At 46.2% G+C, this 17431-nt stretch overlaps 1 protein-coding gene and 15 non-coding genes across 16 annotated transcripts in view; 10 read left to right on the top strand and 6 right to left on the bottom strand.

The window, feature by feature from the left end:
* The first annotated feature begins 5 nt into the window (after positions 1-5).
* On the top strand, positions 6-76 carry trnag-ccc (transfer RNA glycine (anticodon CCC)). The gene has a single exon. It is a non-coding gene; the product is annotated as a tRNA-Gly (tRNA).
* Positions 77-859: 783 nt separating this feature from the next.
* On the top strand, positions 860-932 carry trnak-uuu (transfer RNA lysine (anticodon UUU)). Its single transcript has one exon. It is a non-coding gene; the product is annotated as a tRNA-Lys (tRNA).
* Positions 933-1279: 347 nt separating this feature from the next.
* trnag-ccc (transfer RNA glycine (anticodon CCC)) lies at positions 1280-1350 on the top strand. The gene has a single exon. It is a non-coding gene; the product is annotated as a tRNA-Gly (tRNA).
* A 488-nt stretch (positions 1351-1838) lies between these two features.
* trnay-gua (transfer RNA tyrosine (anticodon GUA)) lies at positions 1839-1926 on the bottom strand. Its single transcript is given in 2 exon segments — positions 1839-1874; positions 1890-1926. It is a non-coding gene; the product is annotated as a tRNA-Tyr (tRNA).
* A 207-nt stretch (positions 1927-2133) lies between these two features.
* Positions 2134-2206, top strand: trnak-uuu (transfer RNA lysine (anticodon UUU)). Its single transcript has one exon. It is a non-coding gene; the product is annotated as a tRNA-Lys (tRNA).
* A 347-nt stretch (positions 2207-2553) lies between these two features.
* On the top strand, positions 2554-2624 carry trnag-ccc (transfer RNA glycine (anticodon CCC)). The gene has a single exon. It is a non-coding gene; the product is annotated as a tRNA-Gly (tRNA).
* A 488-nt stretch (positions 2625-3112) lies between these two features.
* Positions 3113-3200, bottom strand: trnay-gua (transfer RNA tyrosine (anticodon GUA)). Its single transcript is given in 2 exon segments — positions 3113-3148; positions 3164-3200. It is a non-coding gene; the product is annotated as a tRNA-Tyr (tRNA).
* Positions 3201-3407: 207 nt separating this feature from the next.
* trnak-uuu (transfer RNA lysine (anticodon UUU)) lies at positions 3408-3480 on the top strand. Its single transcript has one exon. It is a non-coding gene; the product is annotated as a tRNA-Lys (tRNA).
* Positions 3481-3827: 347 nt separating this feature from the next.
* trnag-ccc (transfer RNA glycine (anticodon CCC)) lies at positions 3828-3898 on the top strand. Its single transcript has one exon. It is a non-coding gene; the product is annotated as a tRNA-Gly (tRNA).
* Positions 3899-4386: 488 nt separating this feature from the next.
* On the bottom strand, positions 4387-4474 carry trnay-gua (transfer RNA tyrosine (anticodon GUA)). Its single transcript is given in 2 exon segments — positions 4387-4422; positions 4438-4474. It is a non-coding gene; the product is annotated as a tRNA-Tyr (tRNA).
* Positions 4475-4681: 207 nt separating this feature from the next.
* On the top strand, positions 4682-4754 carry trnak-uuu (transfer RNA lysine (anticodon UUU)). Its single transcript has one exon. It is a non-coding gene; the product is annotated as a tRNA-Lys (tRNA).
* A 347-nt stretch (positions 4755-5101) lies between these two features.
* trnag-ccc (transfer RNA glycine (anticodon CCC)) lies at positions 5102-5172 on the top strand. Its single transcript has one exon. It is a non-coding gene; the product is annotated as a tRNA-Gly (tRNA).
* A 488-nt stretch (positions 5173-5660) lies between these two features.
* On the bottom strand, positions 5661-5748 carry trnay-gua (transfer RNA tyrosine (anticodon GUA)). Its single transcript is given in 2 exon segments — positions 5661-5696; positions 5712-5748. It is a non-coding gene; the product is annotated as a tRNA-Tyr (tRNA).
* A 627-nt stretch (positions 5749-6375) lies between these two features.
* trnag-ccc (transfer RNA glycine (anticodon CCC)) lies at positions 6376-6446 on the top strand. Its single transcript has one exon. It is a non-coding gene; the product is annotated as a tRNA-Gly (tRNA).
* Positions 6447-6925: 479 nt separating this feature from the next.
* On the bottom strand, positions 6926-7013 carry trnay-gua (transfer RNA tyrosine (anticodon GUA)). The gene is given in 2 exon segments: positions 6926-6961; positions 6977-7013. It is a non-coding gene; the product is annotated as a tRNA-Tyr (tRNA).
* Positions 7014-7623: 610 nt separating this feature from the next.
* The window catches only part of garem1 (GRB2 associated regulator of MAPK1 subtype 1), a 72997-nt gene continuing 63189 nt past the window's right edge, over positions 7624-17431 (bottom strand). Inside the window, exons 4-6 of the mRNA XM_088642516.1 lie at positions 14861-16066; positions 10749-10915; positions 7624-8954 (exon numbers count right to left, since the gene is read on the bottom strand). Of these exons, the coding sequence (XP_088498642.1) occupies positions 8048-8954; positions 10749-10915; positions 14861-16066 (2280 nt within the window). The 3' untranslated portion in view covers positions 7624-8047. The remainder of the gene's footprint in view (positions 8955-10748; positions 10916-14860; positions 16067-17431) is intronic.

Raw genomic sequence — 17431 nt, 5'->3', positions numbered from 1 at the left:
CGTGGGCGCCAGTGGTGTAGTGGTATCATGCAAGATTCCCATTCTTGCGACCCGGGTTCGATTCCCGGCTGGCGCAGCCTGGGCTCTAGCTTGTGGGCCTGGCACTGATTAATGGGTGAGGTGTGGCTCTGGGTGATTGGTGGCCCCTGCTGGGGAAATGTTTGCATATCAAAGCATCAACATATTGAGTAGGAGGAAGTGGTTACTGGATGAATGACCATCAATACAGAAGGTGCTGCTTGCTTTCTGGGGCTATACCTTGCCTCCTTTTTAACAGCTTTGTACTCAAACGTCTACTGCAATGGTGAGGCTTACAGAAAGGGTGCCGGCGATGGGCTCCACCGAGCGCCTCCTTTAGTCTCACTTGTCTTTGCGACTAGGTTTTGAGCGCACCAGCGCTGACGCAGTGTTTTGCAAAAGGAAAGCTTAGCAGACGCGAGCAGTAGAATGCAGAATTCTAAAGACGGCGACTCCGCTCTAATGTCTGACCGCCTTACGGTCCAAGCGAGAGAGAGGTTTGCTCATTTTCTTCTTTTTTGATTGTCAAGGGCCAAAACAGTAGCGTCCCTCGAGCCGGATTCAAACCAGCGACCTAAGGATGTCCGGCCTTCTCCACTACAGTCCTCCGCTCTACCAACTGAGGTGTCGAGGGAGCCGTGCGTGTCCTCTCTCTGACGTTCACAGCCCGAGGCAGGGTGGAGTTCCTGTTCTTTGGAAAGCACGGCACTGTGTCATGTTGGATCTAACAGAGATTCCTGGGCTCGTTGTCGTTTCCTCGGCTTGCTCTCTTCAGTGGACCAAACATGTGGCCTTTGAGGATCCTGTATGTCCCTGCTGCTGCTCCTGCTTCTGTCGTAGAGCCCGGATAGCTCAGTCGGTAGAGCATCAGACTTTTAATCTGAGGGTCCAGGGTTCAAGTCCCTGTTCGGGTGTTATGGTGACTCAGGTCTAAGCCCCACCCCCCGGGCTTTTGTTTGCGGCCCTCCTCATTGCAAGGGCACAGACTTCCGCATTAGCAGCGCAGAGGTCCTTGTGTGGTGTTTGTCCTGGACGGAGTCAAAGGGGCCTGGAAGACGACAGTGAAACAATGGTGGTACGTCTTTGGCATTTTTTTCCTCTTCCGTCGGCTCTTCTCGTTGCAAATTCCCAAAGCTTCATATTAGGCAGGGCAGAGGTAATTGTGGGGTGTGTGGGCTGGGCAAAAAGAAGGGCTTTGCTCCCTTTGGCCTGTGAGAGGATAAGAGGCTTAAACTGTGGTGTGAGCAAGCTCTCTCCGTGGGCGCCAGTGGTGTAGTGGTATCATGCAAGATTCCCATTCTTACGACCCGGGTTCGATTCCCGGCTGGCGCAGCCTGGGCTCTAGCTTGTGGGCCTGACACTGATTAATGGGTGAGGTGTGGCTCTGGGTGATTGGTGGCCCCTGCTGGGGAAATGTTTGCATATCAAAGCATCAACATATTGAGTAGGAGGAAGTGGTTACTGGATGAATGACCATCAATACAGAAGGTGCTGCTTGCTTTCTGGGGCTATACCTTGCCTCCTTTTTAACAGCTTTGTACTCAAACGTCTACTGCAATGGTGAGGCTTACAGAAAGGGTGCCGGCGATGGGCTCCACCGAGCGCCTCCTTTAGTCTCACTTGTCTTTGCGATTAGGTTTTGAGCGCACCAGCGCTGACGCAGTGTTTTGCAAAAGGAAAGCTTAGCAGACGCGAGCAGTAGAATGCAGAATTCTAAAGACGGCGACTCCGCTCTAATGTCTGACCGCCTTACGGTCCAAGCGAGAGAGAGGTTTGCTCATTTTCTTCTTTTTTGATTGTCAAGGGCCAAAACAGTAGCGTCCCTCGAGCCGGATTCGAACCAGCGACCTAAGGATGTCCGGCCTTCTCCACTACAGTCCTCCGCTCTACCAACTGAGCTATCGAGGGAGCCGTGCGTGTCCTCTCTCTGACGTTCACAGCCCGAGGCAGGGTGGAGTTCCTGTTCTTTGGAAAGCACAGCACTGTGTCATGTTGGATCTAACAGAGATTCCTGGGCTCGTTGTCGTTTCCTCGGCTTGCTCTCTTCAGTGGACCAAACATGTGGCCTTTGAGGATCCTGTATGTCCCTGCTGCTGCTCCTGCTTCTGTCGTAGAGCCCGGATAGCTCAGTCGGTAGAGCATCAGACTTTTAATCTGAGGGTCCAGGGTTCAAGTCCCTGTTCGGGTGTTATGGTGACTCAGGTCTAAGCCCCATCCCCCGGGCTTTTGTTTGCGGCCCTCCTCATTGCAAGGGCACAGAATTCCGCATTAGCAGCGCAGAGGTCCTTGTGTGGTGTTTGTCCTGGACGGAGTCAAAGGGGCCTGGAAGACGACAGTGAAACAATGGTGGTACGTCTTTGGCATTTTTTTCCTCTTCCGTCGGCTCTTCTCGTTGCAAATTCCCAAAGCTTCAAATTAGGCAGGGCAGAGGTAATTGTGGGGTGTGTGGGCTGGGCAAAAAGAAGGGCTTTGCTCCCTTTGGCCTGTGAGAGGATAAGAGGCTTAAACTGTGGTGTGAGCAAGCTCTCTCCGTGGGCGCCAGTGGTGTAGTGGTATCATGCAAGATTCCCATTCTTGCGACCCGGGTTCGATTCCCGGCTGGCGCAGCCTGGGCTCTAGCTTGTGGGCCTGGCACTGATTAATGGGTGAGGTGTGGCTCTGGGTGATTGGTGGCCCCTGCTGGGGAAATGTTTGCATATCAAAGCATCAACATATTGAGTAGGAGGAAGTGGTTACTGGATGAATGACCATCAATACAGAAGGTGCTGCTTGCTTTCTGGGGCTATACCTTGCCTCCTTTTTAACAGCTTTGTACTCAAACGTCTACTGCAATGGTGAGGCTTACAGAAAGGGTGCCGGCGATGGGCTCCACCGAGCGCCTCCTTTAGTCTCACTTGTCTTTGCGACTAGGTTTTGAGCGCACCAGCGCTGACGCAGTGTTTTGCAAAAGGAAAGCTTAGCAGACGCGAGCAGTAGAATGCAGAATTCTAAAGACGGCGACTCCGCTCTAATGTCTGACCGCCTTACGGTCCAAGCGAGAGAGAGGTTTGCTCATTTTCTTCTTTTTTGATTGTCAAGGGCCAAAACAGTAGCGTCCCTCGAGCCGGATTCAAACCAGCGACCTAAGGATGTCCGGCCTTCTCCACTACAGTCCTCCGCTCTACCAACTGAGCTATCGAGGGAGCCGTGCGTGTCCTCTCTCTGACGTTTACAGCCCGAGGCAGGGTGGAGTTCCTGTTCTTTGGAAAGCACAGCACTGTGTCATGTTGGATCTAACAGAGATTCCTGGGCTCGTTGTCGTTTCCTCGGCTTGCTCTCTTCAGTGGACCAAACATGTGGCCTTTGAGGATCCTGTATGTCCCTGCTGCTGCTCCTGCTTCTGTCGCAGAGCCCGGATAGCTCAGTCGGTAGAGCATCAGACTTTTAATCTGAGGGTCCAGGGTTCAAGTCCCTGTTCGGGTGTTATGGTGACTCAGGTCTAAGCCCCACCCCCCGGGCTTTTGTTTGCGGCCCTCCTCATTGCAAGGGCACAGAATTCCGCATTAGCAGCGCAGAGGTCCTTGTGTGGTGTTTGTCCTGGACGGAGTCAAAGGGGCCTGGAAGACGACAGTGAAACAATGGTGGTACGTCTTTGGCATTTTTTTCCTCTTCCGTCGGCTCTTCTCGTTGCAAATTCCCAAAGCTTCAAATTAGGCAGGGCAGAGGTAATTGTGGGGTGTGTGGGCTGGGCAAAAAGAAGGGCTTTGCTCCCTTTGGCCTGTGAGAGGATAAGAGGCTTAAACTGTGGTGTGAGCAAGCTCTCTCCGTGGGCGCCAGTGGTGTAGTGGTATCATGCAAGATTCCCATTCTTGCGACCCGGGTTCGATTCCTGGCTGGCGCAGCCTGGGCTCTAGCTTGTGGGCCTGGCACTGATTAATGGGTGAGGTGTGGCTCTGGGTGATTGGTGGCCCCTGCTGGGGAAATGTTTGCATATCAAAGCATCAACATATTGAGTAGGAGGAAGTGGTTACTGGATGAATGAACATCAATACAGAAGGTGCTGCTTGCTTTCTGGGGCTATACCTTGCCTCCTTTTTAACAGCTTTGTACTCAAACGTCTACTGCAATGGTGAGGCTTACAGAAAGGGTGCCGGCGATGGGCTCCACCGAGCGCCTCCTTTAGTCTCACTTGTCTTTGCGACTAGGTTTTGAGCGCACCAGCGCTGACGCAGTGTTTTGCAAAAGGAAAGCTTAGCAGACGCGAGCAGTAGAATGCAGAATTCTAAAGACGGCGACTCCGCTCTAATGTCTGACCGCCTTACGGTCCAAGCGAGAGAGAGGTTTGCTCATTTTCTTCTTTTTTGATTGTCAAGGGCCAAAACAGTAGCGTCCCTCGAGCCGGATTCGAACCAGCGACCTAAGGATGTCCGGCCTTCTCCACTACAGTCCTCCGCTCTACCAACTGAGCTATCGAGGGAGCCATGCGTGTCCTCTCTCTGACATTCACAGCCCGAGGCAGGGTGGAGTTCCTGTTCTTTGGAAAGCACGGCACTGTGTCATGTTGGATCTAACAGAGATTCCTGGGCTCGTTGTCGTTTCCTCGGCTTGCTCTCTTCAGTGGACCAAACATGTGGCCTTTGAGGATCCTGTATGTCCCTGCTGCTGCTCCTGCTTCTGTCGTAGAGCCCGGATAGCTCAGTCGGTAGAGCATCAGACTTTTAATCTGAGGGTCCAGGGTTCAAGTCCCTGTTCGGGTGTTATGGTGACTCAGGTCTAAGCCCCACCCCCTGGGCTTTTGTTTGCGGCCCTCCTCATTGCAAGGGCACAGAATTCCGCATTAGCAGCGCAGAGGTCCTTGTGTGGTGTTTGTCCTGGACGGAGTCAAAGGGGCCTGGAAGACGACAGTGAAACAATGGTGGTACGTCTTTGGCATTTTTTTCCTCTTCCGTCGGCTCTTCTCGTTGCAAATTCCCAAAGCTTCAAATTAGGCAGGGCAGAGGTAATTGTGGGGTGTGTGGGCTGGGCAAAAAGAAGGGCTTTGCTCCCTTTGGCCTGTGAGAGGATAAGAGGCTTAAACTGTGGTGTGAGCAAGCTCTCTCCGTGGGCGCCAGTGGTGTAGTGGTATCATGCAAGATTCCCATTCTTGCGACCCGGGTTCGATTCCGGGCTGGCGCAGCCTGGGCTCTAGCTTGTGGGCCTGGCACTGATTAATGGGTGAGGTGTGGCTCTGGGTGATTGGTGGCCCCTGCTGGGGAAATGTTTGCATATCAAAGCATCAACATATTGAGTAGGAGGAAGTGGTTACTGGATGAATGACCATCAATACAGAAGGTGCTGCTTGCATTCTGGGGCTATACCTTGCCTCCTTTTTAACAGCTTTGTACTCAAACGTCTACTGCAATGGTGAGGCTTACAGAAAGGGTGCCGGCGATGGGCTCCACCGAGCGCCTCCTTTAGTCTCACTTGTCTTTGCGACTAGGTTTTGAGCGCACCAGCGCTGACGCAGTGTTTTGCAAAAGGAAAGCTTAGCAGACGCGAGCAGTAGAATGCAGAATTCTAAAGACGGCGACTCCGCTCTAATGTCTGACCGCCTTACGGTCCAAGCGAGAGAGAGGTTTGCTCATTTTCTTCTTTTTTGATTGTCAAGGGCCAAAACAGTAGCGTCCCTCGAGCCGGATTCAAACCAGCGACCTAAGGATGTCCGACCTTCTCCACTACAGTCCTCCGCTCTACCAACTGAGCTATCGAGGGAGCCGTGCGTGTCCTCTCTCTGACGTTCACAGCCCGAGGCAGGGTGGAGTTCCTGTTCTTTGGAAAGCACAGCACTGTGTCATGTTGGATCTAACAGAGATTCCTGGGCTCGTTGTCGTTTCCTCGGCTTGCTCTCTTCAGTGGACCAAACATGTGGCCTTTGAGGATCCTGTATGTCCCTGCTGCTGCTCCTGCTTCTGTCGTAGAGCCCGGATAGCTGAGTCGGTAGAGCATCAGACTTTTAATCTGAGGGTCCAGGGTTCAAGTCCCTGTTCGGGTGTTATGGTGACTCAGGTCTAAGCCCCACCCCCCGGGCTTTTGTTTGCGGCCCTCCTCATTGCAAGGGCACAGAATTCCGCATTAGCAGCGCAGAGGTCCTTGTGTGGTGTTTGTCCTGGACGGAGTCAAAGGGGCCTGGAAGACGACAGTGAAACAATGGTGGTACGTCTTTGGCATTTTTTTCCTCTTCCGTCGGCTCTTCTCGTTGCAAATTCCCAAAGCTTCAAATTAGGCAGGGCAGAGGTAATTGTGGGGTGTGTGGGCTGGGCAAAAAGAAGGGCTTTGCTCCCTTTGGCCTGTGAGAGGATAAGAGGCTTAAACTGTGGTGTGAGCAAGCTCTCTCCGTGGGCGCCAGTGGTGTAGTGGTATCATGCAAGATTCCCATTCTTGCGACCCGGGTTCGATTCCCGGCTGGCGCAGCCTGGGCTCTAGCTTGTGGGCCTGGCACTGATTAATGGGTGAGGTGTGGCTCTGGGTGATTGGTGGCCCCTGCTGGGGAAATGTTTGCATATCAAAGCATCAACATATTGAGTAGGAGGAAGTGGTTACTGGATGAATGACCATCAATACAGAAGGTGCTGCTTGCTTTCTGGGGCTATACCTTGCCTCCTTTTTAACAGCTTTGTACTCAAACGTCTACTGCAATGGTGAGGCTTACAGAAAGGGTGCCGGCGATGGGCTCCACCGAGCGCCTCCTTTAGTCTCACTTGTCTTTGCGACTAGGTTTTGAGCGCACCAGCGCTGACGCAGTGTTTTGCAAAAGGAAAGCTTAGCAGACGCGAGCAGTAGAATGCAGAATTCTAAAGACGGCGACTCCGCTCTAATGTCTGACCGCCTTACCGTCCAAGCGAGAGAGAGGTTTGCTCATTTTCGATTGTCAAGGCCCAAAACAGTAGCATCCCTCGAGCCGGATTCGAACCAGCGACCTAAGGATGTCCGGCCTTCTCCACTACAGTCCTCCGCTCTACCAACTGAGCTATCGAGGGAGCCGTGCGTGTCCTCTCTCTGACGTTCACAGCCCGAGGCAGGGTGGAGTTCCTGTTCTTTGGAAAGCACAGCACTGTGTCATGTTGGATCTAACAGAGATTCCTGGGCTCATTGTCGTTTCCTCGGCTTGCTCTCTTCAGTGGACCAAACATGTGACCTTTGAGGATCCTGTATGTCCTGGTTTGAAGCAACCTAAAGAATTTGTTGGATGTAAATGCGAGGAGGGGGATTCAATGTTTTGAAGTCCTGAAATGACGTGTACCAGTGGAGCAATGTAAAACATCTTCTGAAAATAGCAAGTTCTGCTTCACATATTTATCCACATACCATATCAAAAAGCTAATGTTCAAAATGATGTGAAGTACAAGTGGTGGTAATTGGAGATTCAAAAGAATAGAAAGGGCTTTTAATTATAGGTTATGGTCTTAAGAGCACCTTGAAATGCTTGTTGAATTATCTAATAAACTTCTACTCCAGTTATAGCAATCACTGTATTCCCAATTGAATGTACTAGATATACACTTTCGCACATGAAGAAAATTGGAGTTTTGTCCTCTGTACCAAACAAAAAAAAATACAGTAAAGCAAGCTAAGCAAAAATTGCAAGCATTTTCAGATATCTTTATATTTATTCATATTCAACCAGGAAAATGCACAAAGGATAGTTATGAAGAAAAATACACTTTCCATCTCTGTAAGGCTTTGGTCTTGTCTGGGCAAGTTTAGCATTTTATTTTTAACCTGCTTCTAAAAACAATCAGGATCAAAAATGATTTAATGCAGACTAAGATATAATGACATGTACAGTTAATGCACAAGGCACAGTTCCATCGCACTGGATTTAATCATTCTTGTTCCATACTATGGACAAAAACAACAGACAATGTTTGGTACCAGAATCTGCATAGCAATAAACTGCACCAAATTTATTTAAATACAAAGTTGGCTAGTGCAACCCAGAATGCTGAAGTTATGTCAGCATTTGCAGCATATTTCTGACAAACACTGGTCTGTCAACCTGTTTATTCCCAGATTAAATTTTGGGCCTCCACCCACTGATGAACTGCATAAGTTTCTTGACTTGCAACTTGCTCAGCCTGAAGTCTTCTGACAAAATCTCCTCAGTCAGTTGTATGAGTAAATTCCCATCAATCTTTTCGGTGACAAACAGTGACACAACGTCTTCAGCAAGGCCTATAAAACGAAGGGACTTTGACACCTCTTCAATGGAGAGTCCAGTAAGGTCAGTTGGTGGCTGCCATGGTGACCCATCACCACATGATCTCGGTGCCAACTGGAGGTGTAGGGGTGAAGAGAAAGGATATGAAATAGAGAAGATGTCTGGCACGCCCTTGCTGTTTACTGACTGATCCTCCTGGTGGTCTGTGGAGATAATCTGAGCATCTTCCCCTCCACTGTTAACGGCCGACTTTAATGATGAAACCTCTGCCACTTGGTTTTCATCAGTCACTTTAGGTGCTCTTGGTGGCAAGATGGGACATGACACGCTTTGTTTTGCGCTACATTCTGCCAAAGCTTTGTCTGTGCATGAATCTAGGGAGTAACTTGCAGATTTGGGGCAGCCTGGAACCATGTGAGGTGTGTCACCAGTTTTAGAAGGCAATGTGCATCCTTCAGAAAGCTCACTCCCTTCGAAGTCGAAGGGTGCCGCGGGGTTGCCCTTTGGGGTACCTGGGGTCTTCTGCCGCGGATAGCTGTAATAGCTTCGACACTGAACCGGTAAAAAATCATTAATCCCATGAGAATCTCCTCCGCAGAAGTTGTTTGGCCATGAAGACCGGGAAGGCACACCTTCAAACGTTGGACTTCCAAAGGGGGAGAGTCTGTCGTTGTTGGTCGCATCAGGTTTCATCCAGTTACAGGGGTAACAGACGGGATTTTGTTCAGCTGGGTGTGTTACATCATTCTCTGTGACAGCACTAGGAAAGATAAAATCAAAAAGAGACAACAATAAAAAAAACAGCCTTATACCAAAAGATGTTTCGCAGACATTACAATCCTGACTCTTCCTTTACGTTTCTAAAAATCCTTTTACTAGTCTACAGTGGTAGTAACACATCACAGATAAAATCCTTATACACCCACTCCCTGGATAACGCTTGTTAGTTTTGTTTTAAAGTAACACAAGTTTTATTTAAATCAGAAGCAACCCATTCTTAGCCATTACATGTATACTGTACATACAGAGAATTTCCATCCATGACATTGCAGCGATCCGCACTTATTTGTTCTAGCTGTGTCACCAAGTGAGGAAGAAGGGACAGGAGAGCAGAGCTACAGGTTCACCAGAATTTATGGTGCTTTAAAGGTTCACAGGTGTGTGTGTGCTGAGCACAGGTTCACCAGGGTTTTTTGTCCTTTAAAGGTTCACAGGTGTGTGTGCTGAGCACAGGTTCACCAGGGTTTTTTGTCCTTTAAAGGTTCACACGTGTGTGTGCTGATCACAGTGGGGAGTAGAGAGCAACAGAGAGAATGTAGCAGTAGCTACCTCAGTACACAAAGTAAAGAGAGAAAGCAAGTAAACGTCCCTCATTTCTATAGGAGGAGTGAAATGAAATAATCAAGAAAAACATTTAAATCCCTATAATTAGATTAACTGAACACCAGCATACAGCTTACATCTTAGTAATTAAACACAACACAAAATACACAGTTAAATAATACAATCTCCTGGGTGTTATCCCGAAATAATTGCAGTGCAGGTTACGTGAAAGTTTCAGCTAAAACCTCTAGATAATATGCAGAATGTGCTACAGGTGCGCAAAACAGAGAATAAAGTATAAAACAGAGACCTGGTGGAGACTGCATTCCCCTGCTCCAGGCTATTCAAGGAAATCACTAAACGACATGCTCTTTAGATATAATGTAAACTTTCCGACCTGGGAACATTTTACTATAGGTCCCCATGAGATTTTACCATAAGTCTGAACTGATGTAAATTGTTTTTTACGTAACCCTGCACTGTTCAATATAGTGCTGATGCACCAGTAAAAACGTTTTATTAAGAGTAGCGGCCTACAAGAGGATTCCTGAGGATGACATATCTGTCTGTTGCTTGTCTTAAAACACAGCATCCCTTAATAACCGAGTTTGCTAACAATCATTTGTTGGAATGGAAAATACATCGATGTACATCGATGTGAAAGAACACTGGCCCAAGGAAAAAAAAATCAAATTTCAAAATTAGTCCTTAATTATGTTTGAAGACTAAATAACATAACCTAAAAACCGTATATAACCTGTAATGTTTCAAGGCAAATGTAAAACTATTAAAATAACAGTATATTGCCAAAAATGAAATCATGTCATGCACAGACTAAAAGTATCCCTACACTCTAACTTTAACTCATTGTGTCCACTTTTTCCCCTTGACTACAGCATGTTCACATTTCTTGAGCATGTACAGGGCAGTCCGTAAGTATCTGGACAGTGACACAATTTTTGTTGTTCTGGCTCTGTAGTCCTGCACATTGGATTTGAAATGAAACAATGACTATGAGGTTAAAGTGCAGGATGGCAGCTTCAATTCGTGGGTGAACCATATAGGAATCACATTGACATTTGGAATCACATTAGGACACATTAGGAAGTGATATGAACTACTCTCAAGAAGAAGTATGAAAGCAAAAACAATCAGAAGCATGGAAAAATAAAGCCACCCCCCACTGATTGAGTACTGTACTGTATATACCCGGTGAGAAGAGGGCACTCACATGTTGTGTAATCCAGAGGAGTAGTAGGACAGCGTGGGGCTCGGAGAGCGAGTCTGTTGCTGCCGGTGCTTGGTTGCACATGAAGGGGCAGGAGGGTTGGTGGAGGTTGGCTTGGAGCTCCGTGGAGGGACAGGGGGGGCATTAAGAAGTCTGCACTCTTCCTTCACCTGGGAACATATCCATCACACAGACATGATTAATTCATTTCATTCCCATACAGTAGTAACATCCATCCATTTTCTAAACCCTCTGTCCAGTGCAGGGGCGCGGGGAAGCTGGAGCCTATCCCAGCAAGCACCGGGCGCAAGGTGGGACACATCCTGGATGCGACGCCAATCCTCCCAGAAGTCAGCTAAACTTCCAGTGTGTGTTTGGATCGAGGGAGGAAACCAGAGCACCCGGGGGAAACCCAAATCACACAAGGGACGAACATACAAACTCCATGCAGACAGCACCCCAGCAACTGAACACAGGGCCCCAGCACTAGCATTGCTGCTTATACCCACTGCACTACCCATGTCATATACCAAAAGAAAATAGGTGCAGAAGGACACAGTAGAAACACAAAGAAGACAACACAAAACTAGGTGTTGAATAAGTAACAAATGGAAGCCGTTCTGCACTCATAGTGAAAGTGGTTCTTACGAACTTTCAAGAATTTGTTTTGGGTTTTGTTGGCCCATGAAAATACCAAATACACTAAACGTTCTTAGAATCCAAAAATAAAACTCTAACAGTGAATGTTATTGATGTTATGTGATGTTGTGAATGATGTCACCTGACCTGCTATCTGGCTGTAGCAGTATCCTGCTATCTAGAAGACTCAAGTTCACATCCTGTCTGGGATCACCTTTATTATTACAACTATATTCAATTTTAGACACTCCTATGTCCAGTACAGAGACCTGGAGAGAAACCTAACCTAAACAATATCACAAGGATCGGTATTATGACCATTATCCTTCCTGACTGAACACTACCATTAATAATAATAATAATAATAATAATAATAATAATAATAATAATAATAATAATAATTGCTTAAACTTATATAGCGCTTCTCTGGACACTCCACTCAAAGCGCTTTACAGGTAATGGGGTCTCCCTCCACCACCACCAATGTGCAGCCCCACCTGGATGATGTGACAGCAGCCATAGTGCACCAGTACCCTCACCACACACCAGCTCTCAGTGGGGAGGAGAGCAGAGCAATGAAGCCAATTCATAGAGGGGGGATGTTAGGAGGCCATGATTGGTAAAGACCAGGGGGAAATTTGGCCAGGACGCCGGGGTTACACCCCTACTCTTTTCGAGAAACGCCCTGGGATTTTTAATGACCACAGAGAGTCAGGACCTCGGTTTTACGTCTCTCCCTCTAACACTAATGTACTGTACACAAACACAGAGTAATGCAGGTAGCAAAAGCAAACAATAGAAACAAAATTCACATTAGTGAAAATTAAGCTTAAAAAAAGTTTTTAGGTGCAGAACACTCTTCTTACCATTTTAGACTTACATCATTTTAAGCCTTCTAGACAATGTGGGGGGGAAAGCAAACAAAATACTAGGGTACATAGTTAAAAGCACAGACTTTAAAACAAGGGATATAATGTTCAAATGTATAACACATTAGTAAGGCCTCATTTAAAGCATTCGGTTGTATACAATTTTGTCCAATTCTGGCTATAAAGTCACAGAAAATAAGGCTGCTCTGGATTGAGTCTAGGCAAGAGCAACTAGACCCATTTCATTCCCAGGCTTAAAGGAATACACTGTCAGGACAAAAGAAATAAACCTTTTCAGCCTTGAAAAGAGAAGACTTTGAAAGGGACCTCCAAGTATTCCAAATTCTCAAAGGTTTTGACAAAATGACTTCTTAAGAAACCGCAGCAAAACATGGAGCTGAACACACAAGTGGAAATTACATAGAAGCGCATTAAAAACCAAGAACACGAGACAATTCTTTACTCAAAAGGGGAGTAAGCGATTCAGTCATGTTCTAGGAGACAGATACCTTGGCTCCTTCCAGCAAATGCTGGATGAGAACTTTGGATCAATTATCTATTAGATATGATGTGTGCCTCCTTCAGATGAGAATTTAAAGCAAGGTGTTGTCTACTTGGTTATTAAACTTCCTTGGTACTGTTTATAAGTAGGAGTGTTAACTCTGGTGTCCTAGCCAAACCCCACTCTGCATTTGCAAGATCTTGCTTGCTCTAAAGCCCCCTTTAATTCCATCCATTTTCTAACCATTTTATCCCAATACAGAGTCGCAGGGGAGCCAGAGGCTATCCTGGGAGGCAACGATGGATACCAGTCCATCACAAAGCAGATGCTCACACCAGGACCAATTCCCCCTGAAGCACATTAAGCTATTGTACCTGATCTCATTTTAAAATAGCTGTATTAAAGCTTCTATTTAGCATTTAACACGGTTATTTGTACATCCTGTAAGTTAATATTTGGAGTCAGCTACTTGTTTTCCATTTTCAATAGCATTTGAAACTAACACTGTGGTAGAGGTTTTGGGCCCTAGAAATATAACATTAAAGATGTGGAAGGGTAACAAAGGGTTTCATTTCACTTCCTAGTGCTGCTAAGTTGAGAACAAATGCAAATCAAAGGACAAAAATAGCCAAATATGCAATTCAGGAAACCCAAGAAAACAAAAACAACTGCCATTTGTCCGTTACAACTTTCTGTAATAATATGTTTGTGCTAAATTTCAAGAAACCTGCAAAAATATAATATGCAACACTGAAACAAGAATACATAACTCATCTGGACATAATGTATTTACACCACAAACTTCTTCATCGCAATGAGCTGTTCATTTACTGTATTATACCAGGTAAATCAATTGAGAACAAACACTAATTTACAGACCATAATAACAAGCTTGAGCAGAATTAAGTGTCTTAGGTACAAAAGCAGCATCCCATCTGTAAACTAAATCCATGATCCTCAAATCAGAAGTCCAGAATTCTAACTTACTATATGTCACAACCGAAGCATACTAGACATTATCAATGCACTGGCACAAAAGCCATGTGCAGTAATACAGACCACCCAGCAGCTGATGCGTTGATGTGTTAGTAACCTTCTGTGTGGTATTATGCTTTTATATTTGATGACTAGAAGTCACTCCAAGCCCTTGTATCCTTCTGAGGAATACTTTTGAAACAATATAATATCTTTGGCATACTCAAACAATTATAAAACTAATATCAGCATCTTCATATGGTATTATGGAAAATTTGATTGCTTTGTCATTCTTTCTTTTTTTCAGTCCTTAAAAAGAATCCACCCTTTGGTGAAGTAGAGTGTATTTTGTTATCAAGATGGTCCATTTAATTTAATATATGTCCACACAGAATTCAAAGTGTTCATGTTTATTTTTCCAAAACTCACCTGCCTATGTTATGAAGATTTTTCTCTTAGTTTCCTACTCAGAGATGTACAAAATTAAATGTGTCACCACAAGGTGAGTGCTGATTTCTTCATGGCTGCATCCAACTGCAGAGGACTAAACTGAAATTAAATTAAGTTTAAAAGTGAATGCAGCTGTGCAACTACCACATTTTGATCAGGTATGTTGACACCTTGTGCGCCATTTAAAACAATAAGAGCAGAGCTCCTCTAATTTGCAATCTTTCTAATGTTCTTAAGCTACTATGGCACATTTTAATTTGTTATATTGTTCACATGGGTTTCCTCCTACAGTACAAAGACATGCTGGTAGGTTCAATGGCTTCTGGGAAAACTGTCTCTGGTGTGAGTGTGTGTGAGTCTGTGTCTGTGTGTGCCCTGTGATGGACTGACATCCTGTCCAGGGTGTATCCCACATTGTGCCTGTTGCTTGCCAGGATAGGCTCCAGCTTCCCCAGTACCCTGTATTGGATAAAGCAGTGAGGAAACTGATGGGTGGATATGAGAAAACGTACATTTAATACTGTACAAAAGCAGGAAATGCCTGGATGTTTGTAATTCTGCATCTGCTTTTAAATTTAATTGAAAATGAAAATGAATGAGGCAACGGGGAATAAACTGATAGAAACAAGCAGCCATTTCTTGACAGTTTTAAAGGCAGCACTTCTCTCAAATTTACTTACAGCTTCAGACTTCGGAGGCACTGGAGGTGGAGGTAGACAAATTTCAGAAACCATGACCGAGGCCGAGGGGCCCGAGACAGGAAAGGGAGGTGACGTCGAACTCTTTGACCTAATGGAGCTCCTGTTGCCATCACACTTGTTCTTTTCGGCAGCAGAACAAGGCACAGTCTGTGCAGCAGACCTGCCCTGGTCCAGCCACAGCTCCTCGTAAGGAAGCTCCGACTTCGAAGGAACAGATTGGCCCGGTTCCTCGGTCATTTCGGGGAAATGATAGTCACTCCCGCTGTCGCCCGAGTCCGAATAGTGCACAGGGTCGTGAGAGAACAGAGCCCAGTCGCCGCACAGATTCTTACATCCCTGCAGGTTGACCTCGCTGTTGCCGTGAAGGTTGTTTCCATACACACAGACCGAAAGGCGGTGGAAAGACTGAGTCAGTTCGTCTCGTGCGTAGCTCAGGGAGCTGGGCACGTGAGAGTGCCCTTGGCAGCCGCCGCCGCCGCCGCCGCCGCCGCCGCCCCCGCTCTTCTTTGGGCTCTTACAGTCTTCGTTCCAGTCCGCCCTCACGTCCCGCACGGCCCGCGAGTAATCGTCGATGTCGAACTGCTCCTGGCAGTAGGCGAACCAGCGATGCACCAGGGTCTCCAACCAGGGCTCGTTTTTCAGGAGGCCCTCCGGGACGGTGAACTTGGGCACGGCCAGGTGCAGCGGGAAGTGGGTGGGGACGACTTTGCTGCTGCGCAGGATGCAGCAGACGACCACCGTCTTGGTCTGGATGTTGACGAACTTGTAGCGGTGGCCCTCGCGGATGAGGTGGAGGTCGTGCTGATTCCTGGGAGGGGCGCTCGGCACGGTGACGTTGACGGGCAAGCGGGTTTTCTCCACGATGTTGCGGATGGTGTGCTCCCCTTCCTGCATCTGGAGCTCCAGGGGGCTGCGCGTGCTGAAGCGCCCCTTGCACTGGAACGGCAGGCTGATGCTCTCGTTGGTCCGGTGGTTCATGCAGATGAGGCAGGGCATCTTGCCGCGGCCCAGCTTGCTGATGGAGTTCAGCTTTCCGATCCTCTTGAAGATGGTGTTGAGCCTGGACTTCTCCCTGGACGTTTTGGCGTACAGGATCTCTGCCTGGCCCATTAAAGTTAACTCATCCCCAGTGCACAGGGTGATGTTGTAAACTTCAGTGTCCTCGTTGCATTCCCCCGATGCCACCTAAGCAAGGGAGAAAGACACAGAAGAAAAGACAGGACCGGTGAGAGAGAACACTCCGATTTTAGATATGTTTAAAAGACGATAATAATGTGCAGAAACCTGAGTTCTTCAGAAGTCAAGTCAATCATATTCTAATGCAAGACTTAAATTTGCAACATCATCAAACTTAATGGCTTCAATCACTGAGCTTTAGAGAGAAGTCAAAATTTAAGATTGAGCTTGAGTTTATTCTTAAAATAAACTCTAGCTCAATGTTTTATTCTAGGAAAAACACCTAGCAACGAGCTATTACAAGGTATTTTTCCCAATATTATTTACTTAACAGTTTTCTAAGGTTTTTCAGACTCCTTTGTCTATTTAGTGTTGCTGTTGTATGGTTTCCTGATAGGAAGCCAACACACTTTTTATTACTTCCTGCATACCAATTCAGGAAACCACTGAGAGCTGAGCAACACACAACCTTAAGAACATTTCCCCATACCGTCTTTAAACAATCTTCCCCATACCTCATCTTTATAGAGCAGGCAGAAAGTAAGTCTGCCTAGTTCATGATACACTTCTTTTATATTCTATCAAGAAAGTACAGCTTCTAAATGGTAACAGCACATTTTAAAGAATACATATTTAAATGTAGGTAATTGTCTTTTAGGAAGCTCAGTTTACATATCTTCACATTTAAAAGTTAAAAGTTAGTTCAACAACCTTTCTTTCAAAATTGTCCACAATGTGGCAATTATATTTAAACTATAACTTGGTATAACTATAGTATAGTATAACAGTATAACTATATCAGCTATGACTCCTTGTTGCCTTAATTAAAAGAGCAGAAATCATAAATTACTAAAATTAACATCCCTGAACTTTAAAAAGAAGCAGGTTGTTCTTCAATTTCACTGGCTTAACATGTTGAAAGCTACAACATGTTGAAACTGTATTTAGAAAAACATTTAAAGAATATTATTCTCTTCTTTGAAGTACTGAATTACAGTACTTGTCACAAAAAATTAAATAGATCTTATTCATCAGCAAGAGAATGGAATTTAAGCAGAAAGTGTCAAAATACTTAAAGAACTAACCTGATTAAAAAAACAGCAGTCAGCACATTTAATTGAAACATTAAGGTTAAAATGCAGGGGGAGGTTATCAATAGGTTTCACTGATGGAATTCTGCTGTATAAAACCTGTCCAGTGAAGACCACAATACACCTCTGTAGTGTTTCTCTGCAAGTTCACGCAAGAAAAGAAACACGTGGAACGAGCTTCTGGTGTAATAAAACAAAGACACGCAGCTTGACATTCCAGCAGAGGGCGCCAAATGCCGTGTTTCTCTTTCAAAAACATCCATACACGTATTAAAATGGCTAA

This window comes from Lepisosteus platostomus, chromosome 8 (assembly GCF_059453375.1).
Source record: "Lepisosteus platostomus isolate fLepPlt1 chromosome 8, fLepPlt1.hap1, whole genome shotgun sequence".
NCBI lineage: Eukaryota > Metazoa > Chordata > Actinopteri > Semionotiformes > Lepisosteidae > Lepisosteus > Lepisosteus platostomus.
This window is presented reverse-complemented; position numbering and strand designations above follow the sequence as displayed.